Raw genomic sequence first — 21,609 nt, 5'->3', positions numbered from 1 at the left:
AACTAAGGGACAGAACACAGCTGGACTATGTCCACGCACACCATATTTTTAATTGATTTTTGACTTTCAAAAGAATACTGGGAGTACAAGACAACAAAACAAGAGATGCAGATAGAGTTGACTTACCGTATAATGAGCAGTTCCACCCACACTCTTACAAAAGCAGGTAGAGGGCCAAAGGCTTCCAGAATGTATGTATAATGCCCACCAGATTTCTTTATACTTGTGCCCAGTTCAGCATAACAGAGCGCACCTACAAAATTTTAATTAATATTAAGACATCATTTCTGAAAGATAGCCATGCTTATCTAAAAACTATAATGAATGGCCTCATACATTTCATTAGCATACATGTAGTCCAATGGCATTTCCTTACATCCATGCCCCATGAAAATTACACAAGGCCAATTCATACAATCCTTCAGGAGATTTTTAAAAAAAACTTATTTATTGACTTATCTTCTGACAATGGGTGGCATCCAACTAAGGCACACCCAGAGTAGATCCACTGAGATCCATGGACTTGTCTATTGGTTGGACTAGATGATCCATGGATCCCCTTCCAATTCTATGATTATTATTATTTATTTCAGTGGGACTTCTCTGGGTATGACCAAACAGCACAATCCTAACAAAGTCTACTCCGAAGTAAGTCCTGTTGAATTCAACAGGGCTTACTTCCAGATAAGTGGGGTTAGGATTGCCCAGTTTATTTTGAATCAAAATCCAGCAACTGTGTGCAAACATCCCTTTCCAACCAGGACTAAAAGTCTTGCAGTTACTTCATGCAATTAATTGTGGGTGCCCTGAGTCTTTGCAGGCAATTGGCCATTATTCAAATTGTCTTGAAAAAGGGAAGAATTGTGATTAGGAGACAAAATGCAGTCAACAAGATTATATTAATTTGGATGTTATTATTGTTTTGAATTGAGTTCCATTCACAACCCATGCAATCCATAATCAAAATAAATCAGTAGTAAAACTGTCGCAGGGAATCATCTTTCCTTTTACTGGAGATTTTGATCAATGGTTTGCATTAACATAATTTCACTGAATATTCTGATGGCTACTTTTGAGCATTTCAGTCTCTCTCTTTTTACATTTAAATGTATTTATTAAAGCATCACATCTAAGGGCCACCAGCACATTTAAATAGACCTGATAAAGTCACTAGCATCTCAAATTTTCTTTCTTTTCACTTCAATCTACATAACAGTTAGCAGACCAATTTTGTATATATAGATAGTGGAATTATTTAACATATGCCAATCAACATAAGCTCCTTTTCTGAGGAAAAAGTCAGTGCTATCTGAAAGTTCTCCTCTAAAATTAACTTCAAAGAATTGCATTTAAGGGTTACACAGCTACCTGTGCTTTGTTTTTTTTTATTTAAGAATTCTGTAACTGGATGCCTTATTGCATAATCCATGAGGAAGAAGAGTGGAAGATGAAACAGTGTGAAGGCAGTGTCAATCAAATTGTTGTCAAAGCTGTGCAGAGAACACTAGGAGGCCAAATACTTTTAAGCGAATTTAGCACAAAAATGTAAATTTACGTGTTACAAATGCAAGAAGAATGCATTTTATTTCTGCTGTTCCAATCACATCATTCCTGGACACAGATGCTCAATTAGAACATAGCATGAACAGAAACAAAATCCATCTCCTGTACTAATTAAAATGAAATTATTTTGAGGGTGACCCTTACATTGGCCCTGTAGATTATTGTTGGCCCAACAGCTATACATACTGATTCTCATCAAAATGTTTTGCAAGGGCGGATAAAGCCTTGTCTCTGATCTTTTAAGTGCACAGTAAGTTCACAGGGCAACATTCACATATTCCACTTCTTGAGCAGAGATTTTATACTCCCCTCTCATTTGCCCACTGTTTCTAATACCAGAAAATAAGTCGTCTAGGCTAATAGTAATACCTAAGGTCATGCGGGACTTCAGCTTCTTTGAGATTAACTTATTAAAGCAATCAAGGGACCCATTCTTTGATAGATTTAGAGGTTCGGGATATGACCAGGCTATTTCTTCATCTATATAGATGATAAATATTATAAAGTCTTTTAAAAAAATTAGAATATAATATTTTATTTTATTTTTAAGTTTTAAAAACTTGGTATAAACATTGGCCCGTTGGTCTTAAACGGAGAGCTCCATAATCTATTTTCACTCAGCAATCCTATATATGTCTACTTCAAAGTAAACTTCCATGAGATCCCTGGTAAATAAGTATAGGATTTCAATTTTAGTATCCATGCTCAAACTACAGGTGCCATTATCAAGATAATAGCTTTTCTAAACATTAGCAGAGTGTCTGGCTTTAAGATTAAGGGGTGGAAGTGAGGGGTTCCAAGTCATCATTCAAACAAGATTTTGATTTAATATTTTTTTAAAGAAAAAATCAAATTAGTTAGAGCAGTGGTTCCCAATTGGTAGTCTGCATAACTGACCCAAGGGGATCCATGGAATTTTCACATAACAAAAAACCACCATAGAGACATCAAAATTTTCAAAAGTAGGGGGTCCATGGCTTGGCTTTTGAAAAACAGGAGGTCCACAGTACTTAGCTAATTGGAAATCACTGGGTTAGAGTGCTCTTGTTTTATTCCCTTCTTCTTGCCACCAAAGAGTTCAACAGAAGTTTAGTCCATGCAGAAGTAGAATCTAACCAATGGGGAACTAGGTCAATCTAGGTTTACATTTCGCAGGTGTTCTTCCAACCAAGTGGTTCATCTCCCCCAGCTGCCAGCCCCTCTATGAGTGTGCTGCTGCCTGTTCTTCAGAGCTTAAACTGAAAACCAACACAAACAGCAAACTGTATGATATGATAAAGGAGACTTCTCTCTGCAATTCCTTCAGAGAGTCATAAGAAATACAATTTTGGTCTTAAAGTCCTGCTGTACCGAGTTTCGCATGGCAATCTTTGCAACTTACAGTGGTTGCCAAGCGGCAAAATAACCCCCAAAATACCGAAGCAGTGTTAGTTCTGGGTCTCAAATCAAGCTTTTGATCTCCAGTATCAAACTTCTGTCTTTTTTGAGATTTTTTAAATCCACCTGCTGCCCCCCAAGGATCAATTATAAACTTTCACAAACTTACCAAAGAGTGAAATGATGCCACAGAAAGTCCAGACAATCAAGGACATTCCCACGCTGCCTGTGTTCTGGAGGATTCCTTTGGGAGAGATGAAGATTCCTGCTCCAATGATAGTGCCAATTATAATAGAAATCCCTCTCAGTAAAGTTACTTTCTTCTTCAAAACCACTTTGCCTCCCTCGGCCGCCTTGGTGTTGCACTTGGAGGGCAACTTGCCGTTAGATTGCTCCTGCAGGTAGCTGCCATTACAGACTACCGGTCCGGGAGGCTTCCTAAACATGCTTCAGTGCTACTAGCACTCTCCAAGGATGAATGTTTTGTAAAACTCTCCAGCAGGCACTTTCGTTCCTCTCTCTGCCTTTGTCTAGTTAATTGCTTCTACACACACATACACACACAGAGAGAGAGAGAGACATTCACTGCCTGTAGCCTTTCAACCCACCTGTGCCAACAGGTATAAAATTCTTCAGGTGTCTTTTACTTTTCACTGCTATCTCAGTGCTACAGGAACACCTGCCCTTTCACACAGCTACTACCTTGGTGCTGTTCTTTCACTGGAAGCCAGCTCAGCTTCCGCATGGTCTTGTATATAAGCTCCTGTCATACCAAGTTACTCTTGCTGAATGATGATGATGCAAATTCTCCAGGTTTGCATCAGCCATAGGAGAGGGCTCTGGTTCTGGCATTACTCAGCACTTTTCCTCCTCACGGTAGCAGGATGTTGCACAACTCACATGAGTCCCATTCAACAAAGGCAGGAGTCCTAAGCGTTTTCTAGTAAGCAACTTACTATATCAGCACACGCCCAAATATTTAAAGAGACTCCTAATGAGAAGCAAATGCCTGTTTTCAAAATACAGAGTGGGGAGGAAACAGAGCAAAGATAATGTGGCAGTTTTTGTTTCTTTCCAAATACTTTTTCCCCCCACCCCAGCTATCATATGGCAAGATAGATTGTATGCATTCTTTGCTATTTTTTGGTTTGGACCTAGTTCAATTGTATTTTTGTTTGGACCCAATTCAACATTTTACATAAAGAGCAAGTACATTCACATTCAAGAGCATATGCTGGCCTCTTTGGTTGCCCCATGTTGCCTAGCAACACAGTCAGTTCCAGCAAGTGGTGTCTATGCTCCTATGATTCCATGATTCTAACATTAATTTTCTTCCTGGAATTTATTCCACCCCTCGCCAGATCCTTCAATAATGAAAAGACTAAGTTGTTGTTGTTCTCACACCAGTGGCTGTTGGCAATTATAGTCTCCTGTTGTGAGTATTGTCAGAGTGGAGACACCATTCCTGAAAGCAGTGGAAGCAGGATCCTTGTGCTCTCTCAAGCATATTTCTCCCAATGACAACCCCATAATGACAATCCTGTGATCTGAGCCGCTAGAAAGGCAGAACTGAAGAGGGGCCATGGAGCCTATGCAAATCAACAGTGCACACACACAAAATGAACAGAGCCATGCTACACACGGCACTATGCCTTGAGGGCAGGACAATTCAGCACCCAGGCATCACATTTGATAACAGGACCCTGTATGGTGCATTTCTCACCAATGGGCAATGACATTTGGTTGCTGAACATTTGGAATGGCCTTAAGGATTGGTTGCAGATGTGAGTGTCTTGGCAGCAGTCGGCAAGGAGTTGAGCTGGATTCTTAGTCTAAGTCAGGCACCCCCAAACTTCAGCCCTCCAGATGTTTTGGACTACAATTCCCATCTCCCCCAACCACTGGTCCTGTTAGCTAGGGATCATGGGAGTTGTAGGCCAAAACATCTGGAGGGCCGCAGTTTGGGGATGCCTGGTCTAAGTGGATGGGGGGTTGGGGGCCTACTCCAAAGAATCAGGGTATCCTGTTTAAGGGATCCAGGGGTTGCATCTGTCCGGACACCCCAGTGGGGGCCATGGCACCCCCCAAATTATGATCTTGGGGCAGTCACCTCAGTTTGATGTACTTCATAGCATGGGCAGCTGCCCCCCATCAATAAAAAACAATACAAATCAATACAAATCTGATGTTCTGCCCCCCCCCAAAAAAAATCCTGGCTACGCCCATGCTTCATAAAGGTAAAGGTGCCATTAGGTCCCATCGTGGATGACTGGGGTTGCGGCACTCATCTTGCTCTATAGGCCGAGAGAGCCAGCGTTTGTCTGCAGACAGCTTCCAGGTCATGTGGCCAGAAGGACTAAGCCGCTTCTGGCAAACCAGAGCAGCACACAGAAACGCCGTTTATCTTCCCACCGGAATGGTACCTATTTATCTACTTGAACTTTGATGTGCTTTAGAACTGCTAGGTGGGCAGGAGCAGGGACCGAGCAACGGAAGCTCACCCCGTCACGGGGATTCGAACTGCCGACCTTTCAATCGGCAAGCCCTAGGCTCTGTCCCACCATGCTTCATAGGGTGATCCTTAACCTTGGTTATCCCTGCCAATATAATCAACCAGCAGGTGGGACACACCCAATTTCTTCGCCAAAGTTCACTGACATCTGTCATCAATAAAGCTGTGGCCTGCTTGAAATCCCAGTTGGTAGTCCTGTGGTTATTGCAACTGTATCACGCCCACCACCACCCACGGCTGCACTGCACCTGGACCCACAAGAGTCATAACATAGCCTAGTAGCTTCTATTATGACTAGGATTTTAGCCCACTGATAGAAATGGGAGGACAATGGTTGAACAGTTTCTATAGTTTGCTTCAAAACTTTCTACATCTGATTTTATAGAAGTGCTTCCAAATGCTAGTCACAGAGCATCTACTGCTCCTAACACTGGGAAGAAGCAGTTTTTAAAAGTGCATGTATTAACTGTGGAGAAAGTAAAAGTGTGTGTCTTTGCATAGAGAGAGTACTTGGTCGTGTTCACATTACTGCCTTAGAATGCAGTGAAGTTGTTACCTATACTTAGCCTAGAAGTAGGAGGTGAGGCTAAATTTGGTTGTTTCTTTTATCTAGAAATTAGCTCAAGCCCAGACATGAATTACGATCACTTGATTTCCTGCGTCTTGTGTTGCATCATTTACAAAAAGTTTTATCTTTGATGCAATCACAAATAAGTCATTGTTTGTGAACTCTGTGAGTCATATATCCTCAAAGGCAGGGGTGACTATTGTCCTGGTTTAAAGTGTTCCTTTAACGTTTGCATTGATGTAATATGTAATTCTGAGTTCCTGTCTGCTTCTGAAGCAAGGAATTCATGGTTGCTAGCTGAAAGGTTAGCAGGAACAATTCCTAAAGCAGCTAATCCATAAAGAAGAACAAACAGTTCCCCGCAAAATATTGATCTCTGGCATACAAAAGTTGTAACAGTCTAGCAAATTTAGCAAGCTTTACTCATGTGTGTGCAGGCATGCAATGGAGTGTTTCAAGGGAGACAGGGAAATGATAGGCATTCCTTAGTGCTATAATCCTAAATGGGAAATATGGTGTAAAGGATTCATTACCATATGAAAGAGGTACAAACCTGTGGTCCTAGGACTGCCAGTACTAAGGATTCAAGAAAAGGCAGATATTATGCCTACATAATAATCAAGCACAGTACTAAGAAGATATGCAGCTGCTTTGGAAGGGTCAGAGAAATCTAACAATGCAACAGAAAACAGAGTGAGGAACTATGCATGCCAGATTATGAGGGGAGGGGAAGGGTTGTGAGCAAATGCATCACACTAATTCCTTACAGAGTTTGATCCTCCAATTGTATCAATTTTTCTTCCTCTACTACCATTCTTGCTGGAAGAAGTCTGATTGACCCTGAGCTTTCACACTTCTTGATCTTTGTGATTAATAATGGACAAGCTGAGCTTCATGGGAGCCCCTGTCTGAAAAGTACCAGGGCCAGCACTGTACCATATCACACAGCCACATATAAGGGCCATGCATTTGTAGTAAAATGCAAAAGGTATTAACCTTTAGGTGGTAAAAAATGGCCAACCCTTCAACAAATTTGATCATATGCTTTGGTGCTATTTCTGGTGTTGGAATAAGTGCACAAGTGGAAATGTTCAAGGGACTCTTTACCAAAAGCATTGAGGAAGAACATAAATGACAAGGAAATCGTGACTTGGATTTTTTCCAATCTCTTCCAAACATACGTGGGAAGTGATGGGAATGCTCTGAGCAAAGAAACTATATCCATGTACAATCTAATGGAACAAAATGTACAATTAAATTGATTGTTAAGCTGTGGTGTTATGTTAGCTATGATGCAACTCTGCAGCTAAATTGCAACCAACAACCCACAGCAGGAAGCAAGGGCGTACCCACCACGGGGCAAGTTAGGGCAGCTGCCCTACTCTAGAAGCAGGGCTGGTGGGCAGAGGCGGAGCACAGCCCGGCGGAGCGCGAGTTCGCCATTCCCGCCGCGCCGCGTCGCACCCTCCCTCCAGCTCCCCGGTGCGCCCTCAGGCAAGGCCAAGCGCGGCGGGGAACCAGAGAGCGCAGCGCGGCGGGCGGGAACGCTGAACTCGCGCTCCGCTGGGCTGGGCTCCGCCTCCGCCCACCAGCCCTGCTTCTAGGGAGGGGCACAGCCCGGCGGAGCGCGCGTTCGCCGTTCCCGCCCACTTTGTGGCCCCTCCCCTTCCGTGCCCTGGCCCCTCCCCTTGCCCCCCCCTAGTTTTGATCCTGGGTACGCCCATGGCAGGAAGGAGGAAGCCACCCTTTCTCTAAGATATTCCACAGCATCTCCTAGGACATTTCCAAATCAACCTCAGCTACCAGAAAGTGGTAATCCTACCTTTGAGTGGCTTTTAAAAGAATTTTAAAAAAATAAGTGGGGGTTCTTTTTATTTGTTTACATATTACAGAATTTGCCATTTCTTCTTTAAGGTGGTGTTAACTTTTTACAAAAAGAGAATCTAGGACTTAAGTACTCTCTAGACAACAAACCCCATTCTAAATAAAGTTAGTTGTACCTAAGTTTCATTAACCTCAACAGTATGTGAGAATCTGTCTTGGGACTCCAGACTCCAGACAGTGTCCCAAGTCTGAAAGACAGCTACACAACATTTGTCCAGAAGACAAATTATGCTTTCCATCAGGGTGTGGGGAGGAAATCAACCTTCTGGCTGCCATGTTTCATATATTTTATTTGTTTGTTTCAGAGTATTTATATTGTGGGTATTAGTACAGTGGTACCTTGGTTTATGAACTTCATCCGTTCCGGAAGTCTGTTCTTAAACCAAAGTGTTCTTAAACCAAGGCGTGCTTTCCCATGGCAGCGGGGGACTCAATTTACAAATGGAACACACTCAACAGGAAGCGAAACATGTTCTGCTTCCAAGGCAAAGTTCACAAACCAAAACACCTACTTCCGGGTTTGCAGCGTTCTTAATCCAAGTTGTTCATAAACTAAGCTGTCCTTAAACCAAGGTACCACTGTATATAGTTTCCCTGTTCACCGCCACCAGAAGAATTTGCTGAACATATTACATCCTGTGGACACTTGGATTCCCCTTGTGCTAAGGGCGCTGCATTGTCTCCTCATGACCTTGAATGTAATAAAATATCAAAGCAGTTTTGATGATGTCTTATGAATACAGCCCACACATTTATAAGCTGTTTGTGCAATTGCCCACTAAATGTGATTTATATGTAAATTGCATATCATACAGCCAGCTTAATTACATATGAATCTATGATAGCAACTGGGATTATCCAAAAACAGGGGTAAAGCCTTCTAACAGCCCACAGTTTAAATATCCAAACAACTTTTTTCTGAAAGAGGCAGGACCAGATTAAGACCTATGTTATTAATGCCCTGTAGCATTACCAAAGAAAAGTGTATTATTCTAACAGAACTGAAAATAGTAATAATAAACTTTTATATTTGCATATATACTGGTAAATAGGTGAGGATGCAACTAAAAACTTGCAATAAGCATACTATAAGATACCTTTAAATGAAAATACCTTATGACTTCTTACTTAGCATACATGAACAATTTTAATGTACAGCAACTCAAGAGCAGTTCTACACTGAGGGTAGTATTCAGCTAAATTTCGTGCAGAGTAGACTTACTGAAATTAGTAGACCTAAATTAGTCAGACACATCACCTTGCCGACAGAGATCCGTATAGTTAAAGCTATGGTTTTCACAGTAGTGATGTATGGAAGTGAGAGCTGGACCATAAAGAAGGCTGATCACCGAAGAATTGATGCTTTTGAATTATGGTGCTGGAGGAGACTCTTGAGAGTCCCATGGACTGCAAGAAGATCAAACCTATCCATTCTTAAGGAAATCAGCCCTGAGTGCTCACTGGAAGGACAGATCGTGAAGCTGAGGCTCCAATACTTTGGCCACCTCATGAGAAGAGAAGACTCCCTGGAAAAGACCCTGATGTTGGGAAAGATGGAGGGCACAAGAAGGGGACGACAGAGGACGAGATGGTTGGACACAGTGTTCTCAAAGCCACCAACATGAGTCTGACCAAACTGCGGGAGGCAGTGGAAGACAGGAGTGCCTGGCATGCTATAGTCCATGGGGTCACGAAGAGTCGGACACGACTAAACAACAACATCAACAAATTAGTCATGTTCATCAATAACTAAGTAAACTTAGGCTATGTAAACATGACCATTTACTGCGCTTTCACCACTGGCTTTTGAATCAGTGTACACATGTTATCATGCACAATGTAGAGCCATCCTGTTGTTTCTTGAGAAATACTATTGCTTAGTGTACTTTCCCTCAAACCAGCTTCAATTCAAAAGGAAAACTGAGGCCACATTCACTTTGCAGTTAAGGTGAAGTATGTACATTTGAAACAAACACATCCATGCACATGCATGTGTCAACTGGTCAACTACTCATGAGACTGATGAATGATTAGGTCAAACCTTTTCTCAGGTTCATCCTATATAATAATATCCATGTTGTCCCTGCGTCCAGTTGTCCCGTGTGTCCCTGGGTCACTGCGCATGTGCCCCAGGGATACAGGGATAGGACGGAGGGACAACGGCCAACCGCCGCTCCGCCAACCGCCGCTCCGAAGCCCAGTCTCATGCTGGAGGTGCGCGGCGAGGCGGCGGGGGAAAGAAGCGCTCCCCCCGGCAGCCTTGCCGCGCACCTCCGGCATGGGACGGCGCTTCCTCGGCCGAAGCGGCAGCCGAGGGAAGCCGGCTTTGGCTTGGCGGCGGCGGGAAGAAGAGGAGGAATTCCTCCTCTTTTTCCCGCCGCCGCCAAGCCAGTCCCCAAGCCGAAGTGCGGCGCGGCAGGGGCTTTTCGCTGTTTGACTTCCCGGAGTGAATGGGGAGGCAAACGGCGAAAAGCACCCGCCGCGCCGCGCCGCACTTCGGAGCCGAAGTATGGCGTGTCGGGGTTTTTCGCTGTTTGCCTCCCCCTGGGGGGAAGGCAAACGGTGAGAAGCCCCCGCTGCGGGGTTGCCGGCTCTGTCGGGTGGGGGGGAGGGAGAAGCAGAAGATCTGATCGGTCTTCGGCTTCTCCCTTCCCCTGCCCAACAGAGCCGGCATTTGGCTCTGTCAGGTGGGGGAAGGGAGAAGCAGAGGATCGGATTGCTTCTCCCTCCCCCCACCCGACAGAGCCGGCAACCCCGGGATCTGTGCTTTCTGTCGGCGGTGGTGGGAGGGGAACGAACGGAGAGAAAGGGCTGCTTTCTCTCCGTTCGTTCCTCTCCCCTCACCACCAACAGAAAGGGCTGTCGGCGGCGGAGGGAGAGGAAGGAAGGAGGAGAAAGGGCTGCTTTCTCCTCCTTTGTTCCTGTCCCTCTGCCGCCGACAGCAAGGACAGGTCCGCGGCGAGGCGGGGGGGGGTGAGAAGCGCTCCTCCCCCCCGCCGCCTTGGCACGCAGCGCCGGCATGGGACGGAGTTTCGGAGAAGATCTCCCGCCCCCCCCCCTCGCCGCGCACCTCCCGCATGAGACGGGGCTTTGGAGACCTCCGAAGCTCCGTCCCATGCCGGCGCTGCACGAGAGCAGCGTTCTAGCGCCCGTTTCTAAACGGGCTGAATTCCACTAGTTAACTATATTATTGTCGTATCAGAATGATAATGCCTATTTTCTTTATTTTCAACTGTTTCCTGTCTCCCTAGTTTCCTGTATTTTTAACCAATTATATAAACTTGAAATGTAGTAAAAAAAACAATGTAGAAAAAATATTATTTTTCCGATATTCATAATCTGAGGCCCTAAACTGCAGTTTCCTTACTTCTGCATAAATGAAGCACTGGAGACAGGGAATAATTTCAATATAAAAGCAGCATCACATGCTTACACGCAGATACACATGGCACATGGGAAGATGCAACTGGTAATCTTCTGCCATCCAATTTTAACACATCTGGATGAAAAGATATATTAAATCTTTTAAGGCGTTGACCTCTCTTTTTTTAAAAAAAACCTTCCTGAGAAATATTCTAATTGGGAAACCATAATAGACAAATAGTAATAATTACTGGGCAGGTGGAACTTGTTAGCTAGTTAGGCTAGACTAGACAAGCAAGATAGATGTGGTACTCCAAACACTTATATATAATTGGCGTGCCTATACAAGATTTTACATCTTACATTAGTGTGGCCAGGAACTTTGGTAAGATGCAAAGCAGTTCAAATGAGTATGCTATATGTTTTAGATAGAAACCTCTGAAACTGTTCTCAAAGCAGGACCAAAACCTAGGGAAACTTGCCTTTTTGTACATCAAAGTGCTTCTTTCTATTGCCAGTGTTATCTAAACAGTGGGTCAAAACGCACATGTGCATACTGCACATAGAAGAAATGGCTGTCAAATGTACATCATATTGGTGCCACCTTTGTGGGATCCATTTTATGTATATTCACATTAATACAGAAGATGGGTGAAAATTGGGATAGACGTCTTTTGGTGCCATGCTCTTGTGGGAGTCAGCTGACTCGCTTGAGAGAGCGGCACCACTGCAAGCGCCGGCTCATCCTCCTCCCTGAGCTCAGCGGCGGAGGGGCTGGAGGGGGAAAATGGGACACTCTGGGATCAAATCAGAAGCCAGGATGACTTCTGTAATTATGGGGTGTCCTGGGTAAATTGGGGCACTTGAAGGGTATGATACAACCTTGCAAGGTAGGTAAGGCTGGGAGATCATGCCTGGATCAAGGTCTGCCAGTGAATTTGGAACCTGCTTTGACACCCTAACCACTAAACCACTTATCCTCACAGTGGGCTTGTTGGGCACCCATGTTTGCTCCGGTTGTTCTTGTTTCATACATTTCATAGCCACCAAAATTATCCCACCCAGACAAACTCCACACCTTTACCAAGTAAACCCATGCAATGCTAGTTCAAATAACTGATAATAGGCATGAAAGATGTTTTGCTTCACATTTACAAAATTTTAATAGATTCCCTTTCCAAAAAGGGGAGAAAACCTCAGGTTTTCATCATTTTTCTAGTACGTGATAAATTAGGCGAACAAGGTAGATAGTGAATTCAGATTTAAATTTTCATGAGAAAAAAGAGAGAGCTGAGCTGATAGACATCTTTTATTTCTGCTGTTGTCTCAAATATAGCACAAAGCATATTTTCTCAAGGATAGAGAAAAATAACATTTGCATTCACTTTCTAGGCTACTTGGTTCACCTCAGAAAGACCTCTCTTATGAGTTGTCGGTAAGAGAAGCACCATTTCAAGCCTAGTGTCACTATGAGACGGTCTCAAGCGGCCATCGCATCAAGTATCACAATTACTTTTAGGAGTCAATTCACAGAACCAATATTTTTCTCATGATTTATTTAGGAGCTCTGTCCATGACAGGTGAAGTAGAGGGAGAGAGAAGAGCCCCAGGGAAACAAATCTACAGAAGTAGCTCTGTGTATCAACCACTGAATATAGAAGAGAAATTCTCATTGCTTAGTCATTTAATAATATTAGAGGAGAAATGCCTCGGAAAATATTATATAGAAATCAATTCCACATTGCTTGGGTCCTACTTTTCTTTTTGTGAATGGAACACGAATGTCAATAATAATAATAATAATAATAATAATTTATGCCCCGCCCTCCCCAGTCAAAACCGGGCTCAGGGCGGCTCACACCAATAAAATTACAATAAAACATAAAAAGCAATTAATTAAAATACAGACCAAAATACAGTATTAAAATTTAAAATGCAGCCTCATTTCGAGTAGTCCACAAATTCAAGCCATGAGGGAGGAAAAACACAGGGGTCAGACTAAGTCCAACCCAAAGGCCAGGCGGAACAGCTGTGTCTTGCAGGCCCTGCGGAAAGATGACAAATGCCGCAGGGCCCTGGTCTCCTGTGAAAGAGCGTTCCACCAAGTTGGGGCCAACACTAAGAAAGCCCTGGCCCTAGTAGAGGCCAATCTAGCCACCCCATGGCTCGGGATCTCCAGAATATTGTTGTTTGTGGACCTTAAGGTCCTCCGCGGGGCATACCAGGAGAGGTGGTCCCGTAGATACGAGGGTCCCAAGCCGCAGGAACAGGGTTTTCCCACCTCATCCTTTTTGCTGCAGCTTCCCACAAAAATATTCTCCTGGGGCCTTGTGACAGAATTTCCACATCCGGAAATAATGTGGGTGACTGAAGATGGAAGTACAGACTTGCGGTCTGTCACACCTTTACTTGGAGTCTATGACATACAGTCAAGCTAGAGCCGTGATTGCTCAGAGATTGGGCGATATTGCTAGACAAGAGGACATAGCCTGCGTGAAACCAGGGATGTTCCTGGGGGAGCAGATCTATCAGGTTACACCAGCCCCTTATCTCGCGGTAATCCACTATGTGGAATACCGCAGGCTCCTCACTGCGACCAGACTGAACGTCCTCGAATCTGCAGTATTATGGGGAAGGTACAGGGGAGTTCCATAAGATCAGAGAACTTGCCATTGTACCTTGGGTGAGGTAGAGTCCACCGAACATATCCTCCTGAGTTGCCCTTTCTATGTAGATTTAAGACAATGTCTCATAGCCCCATGCCTATCTCAGCTTAGCTGTCTATCCAGAGAAAGTCAGGTTGTACATTTGTTGAATAATCCCACTGGGAAAACAGCTTTCTTGGTGGCCAAATTACTCTTCCTAGCTCTCAAGCGCCGTAAGAGTAAAATCGACTGCATTGATGCGGGTTTATCTGTATAGCCTTTATTAGTGCTGCCCATGTTTTATTTTAGTTTTTAGATGTCTTAGATGTTTTAACTTTGTACTGAGAATTGTATCTTTTCTGACTGACGGTCGAATAAAGAATGATGATGATGACTGAAGATGGAGTGGGGAGTCAGCAGTTGTTGCCCCATCCCAAACATGAATGGAAGAGCAATGTACGATCCAAACCAATATGTGAATATAAGACCTATTATTTCAATGTGGCTTATGTTCACCTAAAATATACTATTTTAAAATCCTCTTATTCTCTTCTGCAAGAGGAAAATGATGAGCATGAACAAATAGTTTTCCACTGGAGCCACAAAGCATTTCCATTCCCACAGAAGAGAATGAAAAGCTTGTGCATGCGATAAGCTGTGTGTGCGCAGTCAAAGTCACAGGATCAACCAACCTGTTTTAAGATCTTGATGTCAATGACATTCTAGATCACTGTCTTTTATACCAAGCTCAAGGAATGGATGTTAAGACTGGAGGTAAAATGGGACCACTGAATAAACAGAAATCTCAGGAGTACTCCAGAGTTTTGCAGAATAACCTAGAAGAGGAGTGGGAGGAAATCCCTTCTCCCAAAACAGGTGAATGAGAACTGAGCATGCTCAATAACCATGGGATATTGAGTTTCATGAAGGGGGGGTGGAATTGAATCTTGGAGGAGGGCACAGCTGGTTTTACCACATATTCACCATATAAGGAAAAATAAGCATGGGTAGCAGTTTCTGGCAATGCATTCAAATAATGAAGCATTGAAAACTCTGTGGGAGAAAGTAACATCAGTCACTTTACTATAAGATCCCTGAGCTGAGTCATATAATTCAAAACCTGAATCTCAGAAATGTCAAGATGTTTTTAAGAGGCTCTGAAGACCAAGCTCATTTTGCTCTTCAGATGAAAATGTGAGCATCTTTCTTGATGCTGGCATCTATGTGATTAGAAGATTATTACTAACAGCCTGGTAGCAAAAAAAAAAGTTTTTACTTTCTTGTCTTGGTTCCAAGTAATTGACATTCCTTCTGATCTGGGTGGTAAGTAAATAAGTCTAACTTGTTTTGAGATCTGGGAATGTGTGCTTTATGATTTAGTGACTCTGGGGGGAAGGGAAGCAATATTGCAATATCTTAAAATCATTCATAGCTAATCATTAACCCTCCTCACTTTAGGGTTGGAATTCAAACCTACCTAATTGGGAGTTCCTGAATCAGTAAGTGAACCAAAAGACAGCTTCAAAATTTGCAGTTCTCTGAATTTGGGGGTGCAGTTTTGTTTTCAGGAATAATATATTGGAGGAATGTGTTCATAAAATGTTAATATGCACTAGTAAAAATAGCACACAAAATGAATCATATTGACTGAAGTTGCACACAAAAAGTATGTACACTAGGAGAAATGTGCACTAAGCTGCTGATGAATTTTCGTGAGGACTTTCTAGAGTGCAAACTGATGCAGCAATGTGGTAAACTAAAGTGAAGCAGAGGCTGGATAGCCATCTGCCATGTATGATCTAGTTGAGATTCCTGCATTGCAGGGAGTTGGACTAGATGATCCTCGGGATCCCTTCCAACATTACAATTCTATTATTCTATGACAAACCGAGAAAAACTGACACTGGAAGATTCACCTATCCCTACCATTGTACACTAAAGCCAGGGGTGTAGGAAGGGGGAGGGGGGCTAGCCACCCAGGGTGCCACTCTGGGAGGGGTGACAAGATGGCCCCTGCCTCTCCCCAGCTGTAGGGGACGTGCAGTCCGTATGGGCTGCCTCTCACACGGCAACCAGACCATACGGTCATTGCACATGCGCAGTCCGTACGGGCTGCGCCGCCCCAGGTGCCGGAGAGGGTTCCTCTGCCACTGACTAAAGCTTCCATTTCTACTTTCCCCAGCTTTATAAAAAAAAATCAATTTCAGCTTCATATTCTTTCAAAACAGCACCCTACCACTGAACATTTTTTAAATATGTCTTTCAAATTTAAATTTAGTGCCATTACTTAAATGCAGGTCAACGTGAGCTGTTGAAGACGCAAAAGATGAAAGACTTAAATAGGACCTAAGAGAGAATATGAATGGTCCATTATAATTACTACATAATAATTGTTCTCAGGCTGAAGATATAGCCCAGGGTAAATGAGACCCAAGGGTCTACAAGGCTATTCCAGGAGAGTGGTGTAATATTTATGTGTGCTAAATCTCCTTCTGCAGTGCCATTTGAAAACAAGCTTTAACTTACCTCATTAATTAAAGCCTGCAAAAGGCACTCAATTATCAGAAGCGGGAGTGTTCAGCTAGGCCAGTAACATATTCAGCGCATACAGATAAAGTCCCTCACAACAGCCCCACAGACACCCAAATTGTGTTTCATTTCAGCCATAATATGAACATATGAAGCGGCCTGATACTGAGTCACACAATTGGTCCATCGAGTTCAGTATTGTCTATACTGCTTTGAGGTGGATCTCCAGGATTTCAGACAAAGTTTTCCCCTGCCTGGAGATCCTGGGAATTGAACCTAGGACCTTCTGCATGAAACGCACGTGCTTTGTCCCTGAGCTATGGCCCTTCCCCTTCTGTCAAGTATTTCCATGACTATAGTCTGCAGAAATCATCTGGCAGATGATCTCTGCAGACTATACTGCACCTCCCCTCAATTTTCTTTCTTTCTTCAGCTTCTTCTCTGTGAAAATAAACTTCCCAAGCAGCTGTTACAACATCACACCTATTTCTTCATACTGGCCTTCTGAGGTGAAACAGAATCATGTGTTCAATGCAGGACATGGCTTGTGTTTCTTTAATAATCACACAGAATGCGGAATTGCAGCTGTTGCAGCTTCCTCCTTTATAGTCCTGTGGTGGTGGAAGAAACCACACCATTTTATTTAAGTGTTAAAGGCAAAGAAGAACCATATTTAACTTGGCAATTCAAACAGAGAGCAATGGGAAGAGTCAACTGCAGCAATACATGTGGAACATGAATGCCCAAGCCACTTCCAGCTTTTAAGGCCCATAGCTATAATAAAATGAAAATGATGACACAAAAGAGTGAGCAGTTTCTTTATACAATGAGCTGATCTACGGTAAGAGGACATGCTCATCACTACCTTGTACCATCAGAACCATTATTTTATGGATATTTATGAACATTTAATACTCTTTAATATGACAAATCTTTATCAGTTTACAAAAACGCAATGAGAGGAATTCAACGTAGTGCTATGGCTATCGTTCCATCGGTGCAAACTTTTCAACTTGCTGGATGGAACAAGACTCACCCCTGTCCCCTCACATGCTGCTCTGGGGGTTTTCCTGAACCCTCTCCAGAACCAATTTGCAGGGGGCATGAGAGAGGGGCGGGGGAACCCAGTTGCTCTGGTAAGACTCAATTAGCCAAAACCCACCTGACATCTCTCCAAATCACATCTCCTTTTTGCTTAAATCTGCAGCTCTAAGTTAAGAGGGTGTGTCTCATTTTGCTCCAGTGAGCATAAAAACAGTGTGCAAAACTTCTCAAATGCTAAGAAATTAACAAGCATCTAAATTGAGGCCTCTTTGAGTGTGAGGTCCAGGCCCTCCTGGATGCTGCTCTGATTGGCACTGGTCAGGGGCAGAGGGACTGGAATATTGCTGGTGGGGCAGCAGGGACTGGAATATTGCTGGTGGGGCAGCAGTATGTGCACCCTCTGTTCATGTTGGCATTCCTTATACAGGCACAAGGCCTGGACAGGGCATTAGTGGAACAGAGTGGTTTTAATATATCTATCTTCTGTTCATCTTTTGAAAAGAAATTTTGCCCGGGATAAAGCAACAACACATTGGCTACTGCATAACAATGGCATGGCTTTGCTAGCAAAATGAGCTGCAGGCTTTCCTGTTCAAGAGCCAAAGTCTTATGTTTCAGGAAATGGGACTCGTCTACATCAGCCTCCCTGAACTGGAAGTTGAGCTGGAACTAATATATCTCCCATCATTTAGCACAGAATGACTCCCTTGCTAAGGAGCATTAACATAACCAGATTTCTCCCTTAACAACAGTCGTTTTAAGAGCAAGTTGCTACAAAGCCCAGCAATATAACTGATTAGCAAATTTACCAATACATATACCCTGCCTCCAAATGCATTTACACCATCAAAGAAAACTGGCTGGTTATGAAGTGTTACAACTCAAAGAACCAGATAATTTTACTCTACTGTATGTGCCTTCATCTAGACACAATCTTGTTAGTCTAGCCGGTCAGAATTTAATTATAAGACAAAAGCTTGTAAAACTCCCTTGTGGTCATTCAGTCAGTCATATGTTTCAGATATTAATGTGCAATCCAGATGGAATTCCAATCTCAGAGCAAATGTAAGCCTTTGTTTGAAATTAACATCTGCCAGGCTATTGGGAAAGCACAAGATCAGCAAATTAGCAGCACTGAACCTTTCAAATGGGACTCTCTAACAAATAAATAAAAGCACAGGCAGACACATTTCATATGTCAGAACACTTCAAAATGGAGCTCATGATAGGACTTTGTTTTATGAATGGTTACAATTTGCAAAGAGAAAGCTAAGCTGCGCATCTTAAATTGTGGGGGTTCAGAAAAGGGAAACATAATAGAATCAGACAAAATGTTTCACACAGAGATAGATAATATCAATTCACAAAAAGGATGGCATCCAAGTTTGACATGAAGAAAATGTATATTAATAAACTTTTGCTACATATTGGAAATAAAAAACAGAAGGCGCCACTTACCACGGAAGTACTCAGCAATGAGCAGCACAACATAAATCTGAAAGACAGGCTGCCATTGAAGTTTGCCCTGTCTGGTGGGGATTGGCAGGGGAACCTCGAAGGCACCCTTTACTCTGGAAATCTGAGGGATAGGTTACATATGATGTGTAGTTAAGTGTAACTTTGCCTCAACATTTTGAAGATAAAAGGCCAACAGCCCTTTGAGCATGACAAGAAGCGAGCAAGACTTGACTTGGTCGCCTTCCCATTACTGGGGACATCAAGAACCATAAATCCTATGAGCAGGAGACAAAATGAGTAAGGCAAACTGTCACCACCATCTCTATGTGGTAGAACATCTTCTTGACAAACAGAAGTTTCCAGGTTCGATTCCTGGCATCTCCAGGTAGTTCTAAGAAAGACCACCGGAAACCCTGGAAAGACTCTGCTACTGTAGACAATACTAAGCCATATAGACTGTTGGTCTTTCTCAGCATAAAGCAGCTTCCTAAGTTCCTGTGGTGCTGTTTCACCTGCTGGGACTTGGCCCTTTCCTCTCCTAGTTATGAATTTATTTTGTCAAGAAAACCAGGGGCAAATGTCTAAATAAATAAATGTAAAGACCTTTCTAAAAAGTGTAGTTTTATGCAGTGGCAAAAAAAGGTAAGTGGGGGAGAGAGAGGCAACAGCAGCAGGGTGAGGCAGGAAAGGAATAAGTGGAGGAGACTCGGGCATCGCAATATCTTGCACCAACCCTGGTGGTCTGAAAATTGGAAGCAGAGGTGAACAAAGTGTTACATTGTCAGATACCTCTGTTTTTGGATAAGGGAAGTAATAGCAAGAGGAAAATGTTGGTGAGATGAAAGAAGGTGGTGCATTTAGTTTCCCCCTCTTTCTTTCCCCTCAATCCATTCAAACTTTCCATGGATTGCTGTTTGCTCCAATTCAGCTTTAAAGAATGGGTTTTCATGGGGAAGCTCTGGAGCAGAAAAAGGGTGTGCAGAAATGGAGCTTTAAAATGCAGGCCATGCCTGGAAAACACAGAGGACAGGTAAGTGTGGACAAGCCCTTATACTGTGAGCAGTTTGGGAAAAGAAAAAGAGGCTGGTGAAATTGCTGAAAGCTGCCCTGATTTCATGGAACAGAATGAGGTATAAATGTATTCATCAATAAAATCTTGAACCACAGACCAGCAGGGAAAGCATTAAGCACCTCCAACCCACTGTCTGGTCTACCTCTGAAGCGTAAAATAAAATGCCAGTGAATTATTACATGCAAATATACATCACAGTCCTGCAAGGATATGCCAGGTCTGCAGCCTAAATTAAACAGGTTGGTCACAATGACCCTTTTCGATCAGAGATCAAAGAAAAAATGTTGACAAATGCTGCAGGTAGAAGGACATAACTCAGATGGACCTTCGGTGCAGCATGCATATAGAAGACTCAGGCTATTAGTTCCACCAGTGTGGATGCATTATTCCTGAGACATCCTGGTTCCTGTTTAGGGCATCCAAAGACAATTGTGTATAAACTTCACATGGAGGACATAATTTCATTTGGCAACGCTGTATTTCAAACTCCTGGTTGCGACATATGGTGTCCTATTGCATCAGCCCATCACACACGCCACCCTCAGGATCAATGGCATGCAACCAAGTAATGCAACTGAGTCATGACATCACAGCTTTATGATAGCTGACAGAAGATACCTGAAGGAGTGTGCATGCACATGAAAGCGTATACCCAGAACAAAAATGTTCTGCCAGCAGCCATAAAACAGCAACAAGCACCTAGGTTGGGCCTATGATGTGGTTACACAGCTGTTGCCCCACCCAGGGGTTCTGCAGTGATGGTATGCAAAGCAAAAACGCCATAAGCCCTGCCCCTGAGATTGCTGTCACTTCACACCATTAACCATCATGGTATGGAACAGGAGTAGTCATGTTGCTGTGACTCCCCAAACAGATTTCACTACATGCTGGGCCTAAAAAGCCAGTCAAATAAGCAGAGTGGTGATGCAGAACAAACTTCCTTCATTTTCTTCCTCCACCCTGGTCTGAGTTCATATTAAATTACATGATTAATTGAGAAAAAAGTGGAAAGGATTATGCCGGAGGCAGCTTGATTAAGATGCTTACAACTTACCGTGGCGAGAATTCTGATAGCACAAAAGTGGAAGACTGGAGAAATGCCAACTAAAGAACAACGGCAAGAGAATCATCGATGAACTATGCAGAACTGGCAAAAATGATGGACAGATTTCGAGAAAAAGACAACAGTGGCTTTGAAATAGAGTGGGAACCATTTATAATATACTTGCAGAAACAAAGGAAGACTATTGACTTGATGGCAGGATTTAAATAAACACACATCTTTTTTAACAAAGAACATTTAAAACGATAAAGAAATGATATAGTGGATTTTTAAGAAACAGCAGTATGTAATAAAAGGGAAACAAACCAGAAGTGGAAGTTGGGGGAAGCCCAGGAGGGGAGGGATGAGGTGATATAATATGAATGTTATTGATATGAGATGTATGTAATAATAGAAAAAGAAAACTGAATAAAAATTTAATTAAAAAAAAGATGATTACAGCTTACATGTATTTGCACTGTAGTTCTGCAGGGCAAAGCAGCTACACAGAATTTTAAAATGGCAATTACTACCTGCCATAATGATTGCCCT

General features: G+C 43.0%; 1 protein-coding gene across 1 annotated transcript in view; it reads right to left on the bottom strand.

Moving 5' to 3' along the window:
* SLC7A11 (solute carrier family 7 member 11) overlaps nucleotides 1-3,731 on the bottom strand; it is a 59,557-nt gene extending 55,826 nt beyond the window's left edge. Inside the window, exons 1-2 of the mRNA XM_035112158.3 lie at nucleotides 3,110-3,731; nucleotides 127-253 (exon numbers count right to left, since the gene is read on the bottom strand). Of these exons, the coding sequence (XP_034968049.1) occupies nucleotides 127-253; nucleotides 3,110-3,386 (404 nt within the window). The 5' untranslated portion in view covers nucleotides 3,387-3,731. The remainder of the gene's footprint in view (nucleotides 1-126; nucleotides 254-3,109) is intronic.
* Between the last annotated feature and the right edge of the window lie 17,878 nt (nucleotides 3,732-21,609).

This window comes from Zootoca vivipara, chromosome Z1 (genome assembly GCF_965207765.1).
Source record: "Zootoca vivipara chromosome Z1, rZooViv2.hap1.1, whole genome shotgun sequence".
Lineage (NCBI taxonomy): Eukaryota > Metazoa > Chordata > Lepidosauria > Squamata > Lacertidae > Zootoca > Zootoca vivipara.
Note: the sequence above shows the minus strand (reverse complement) of the source record. Positions and strands in the feature narration are given on the sequence as shown.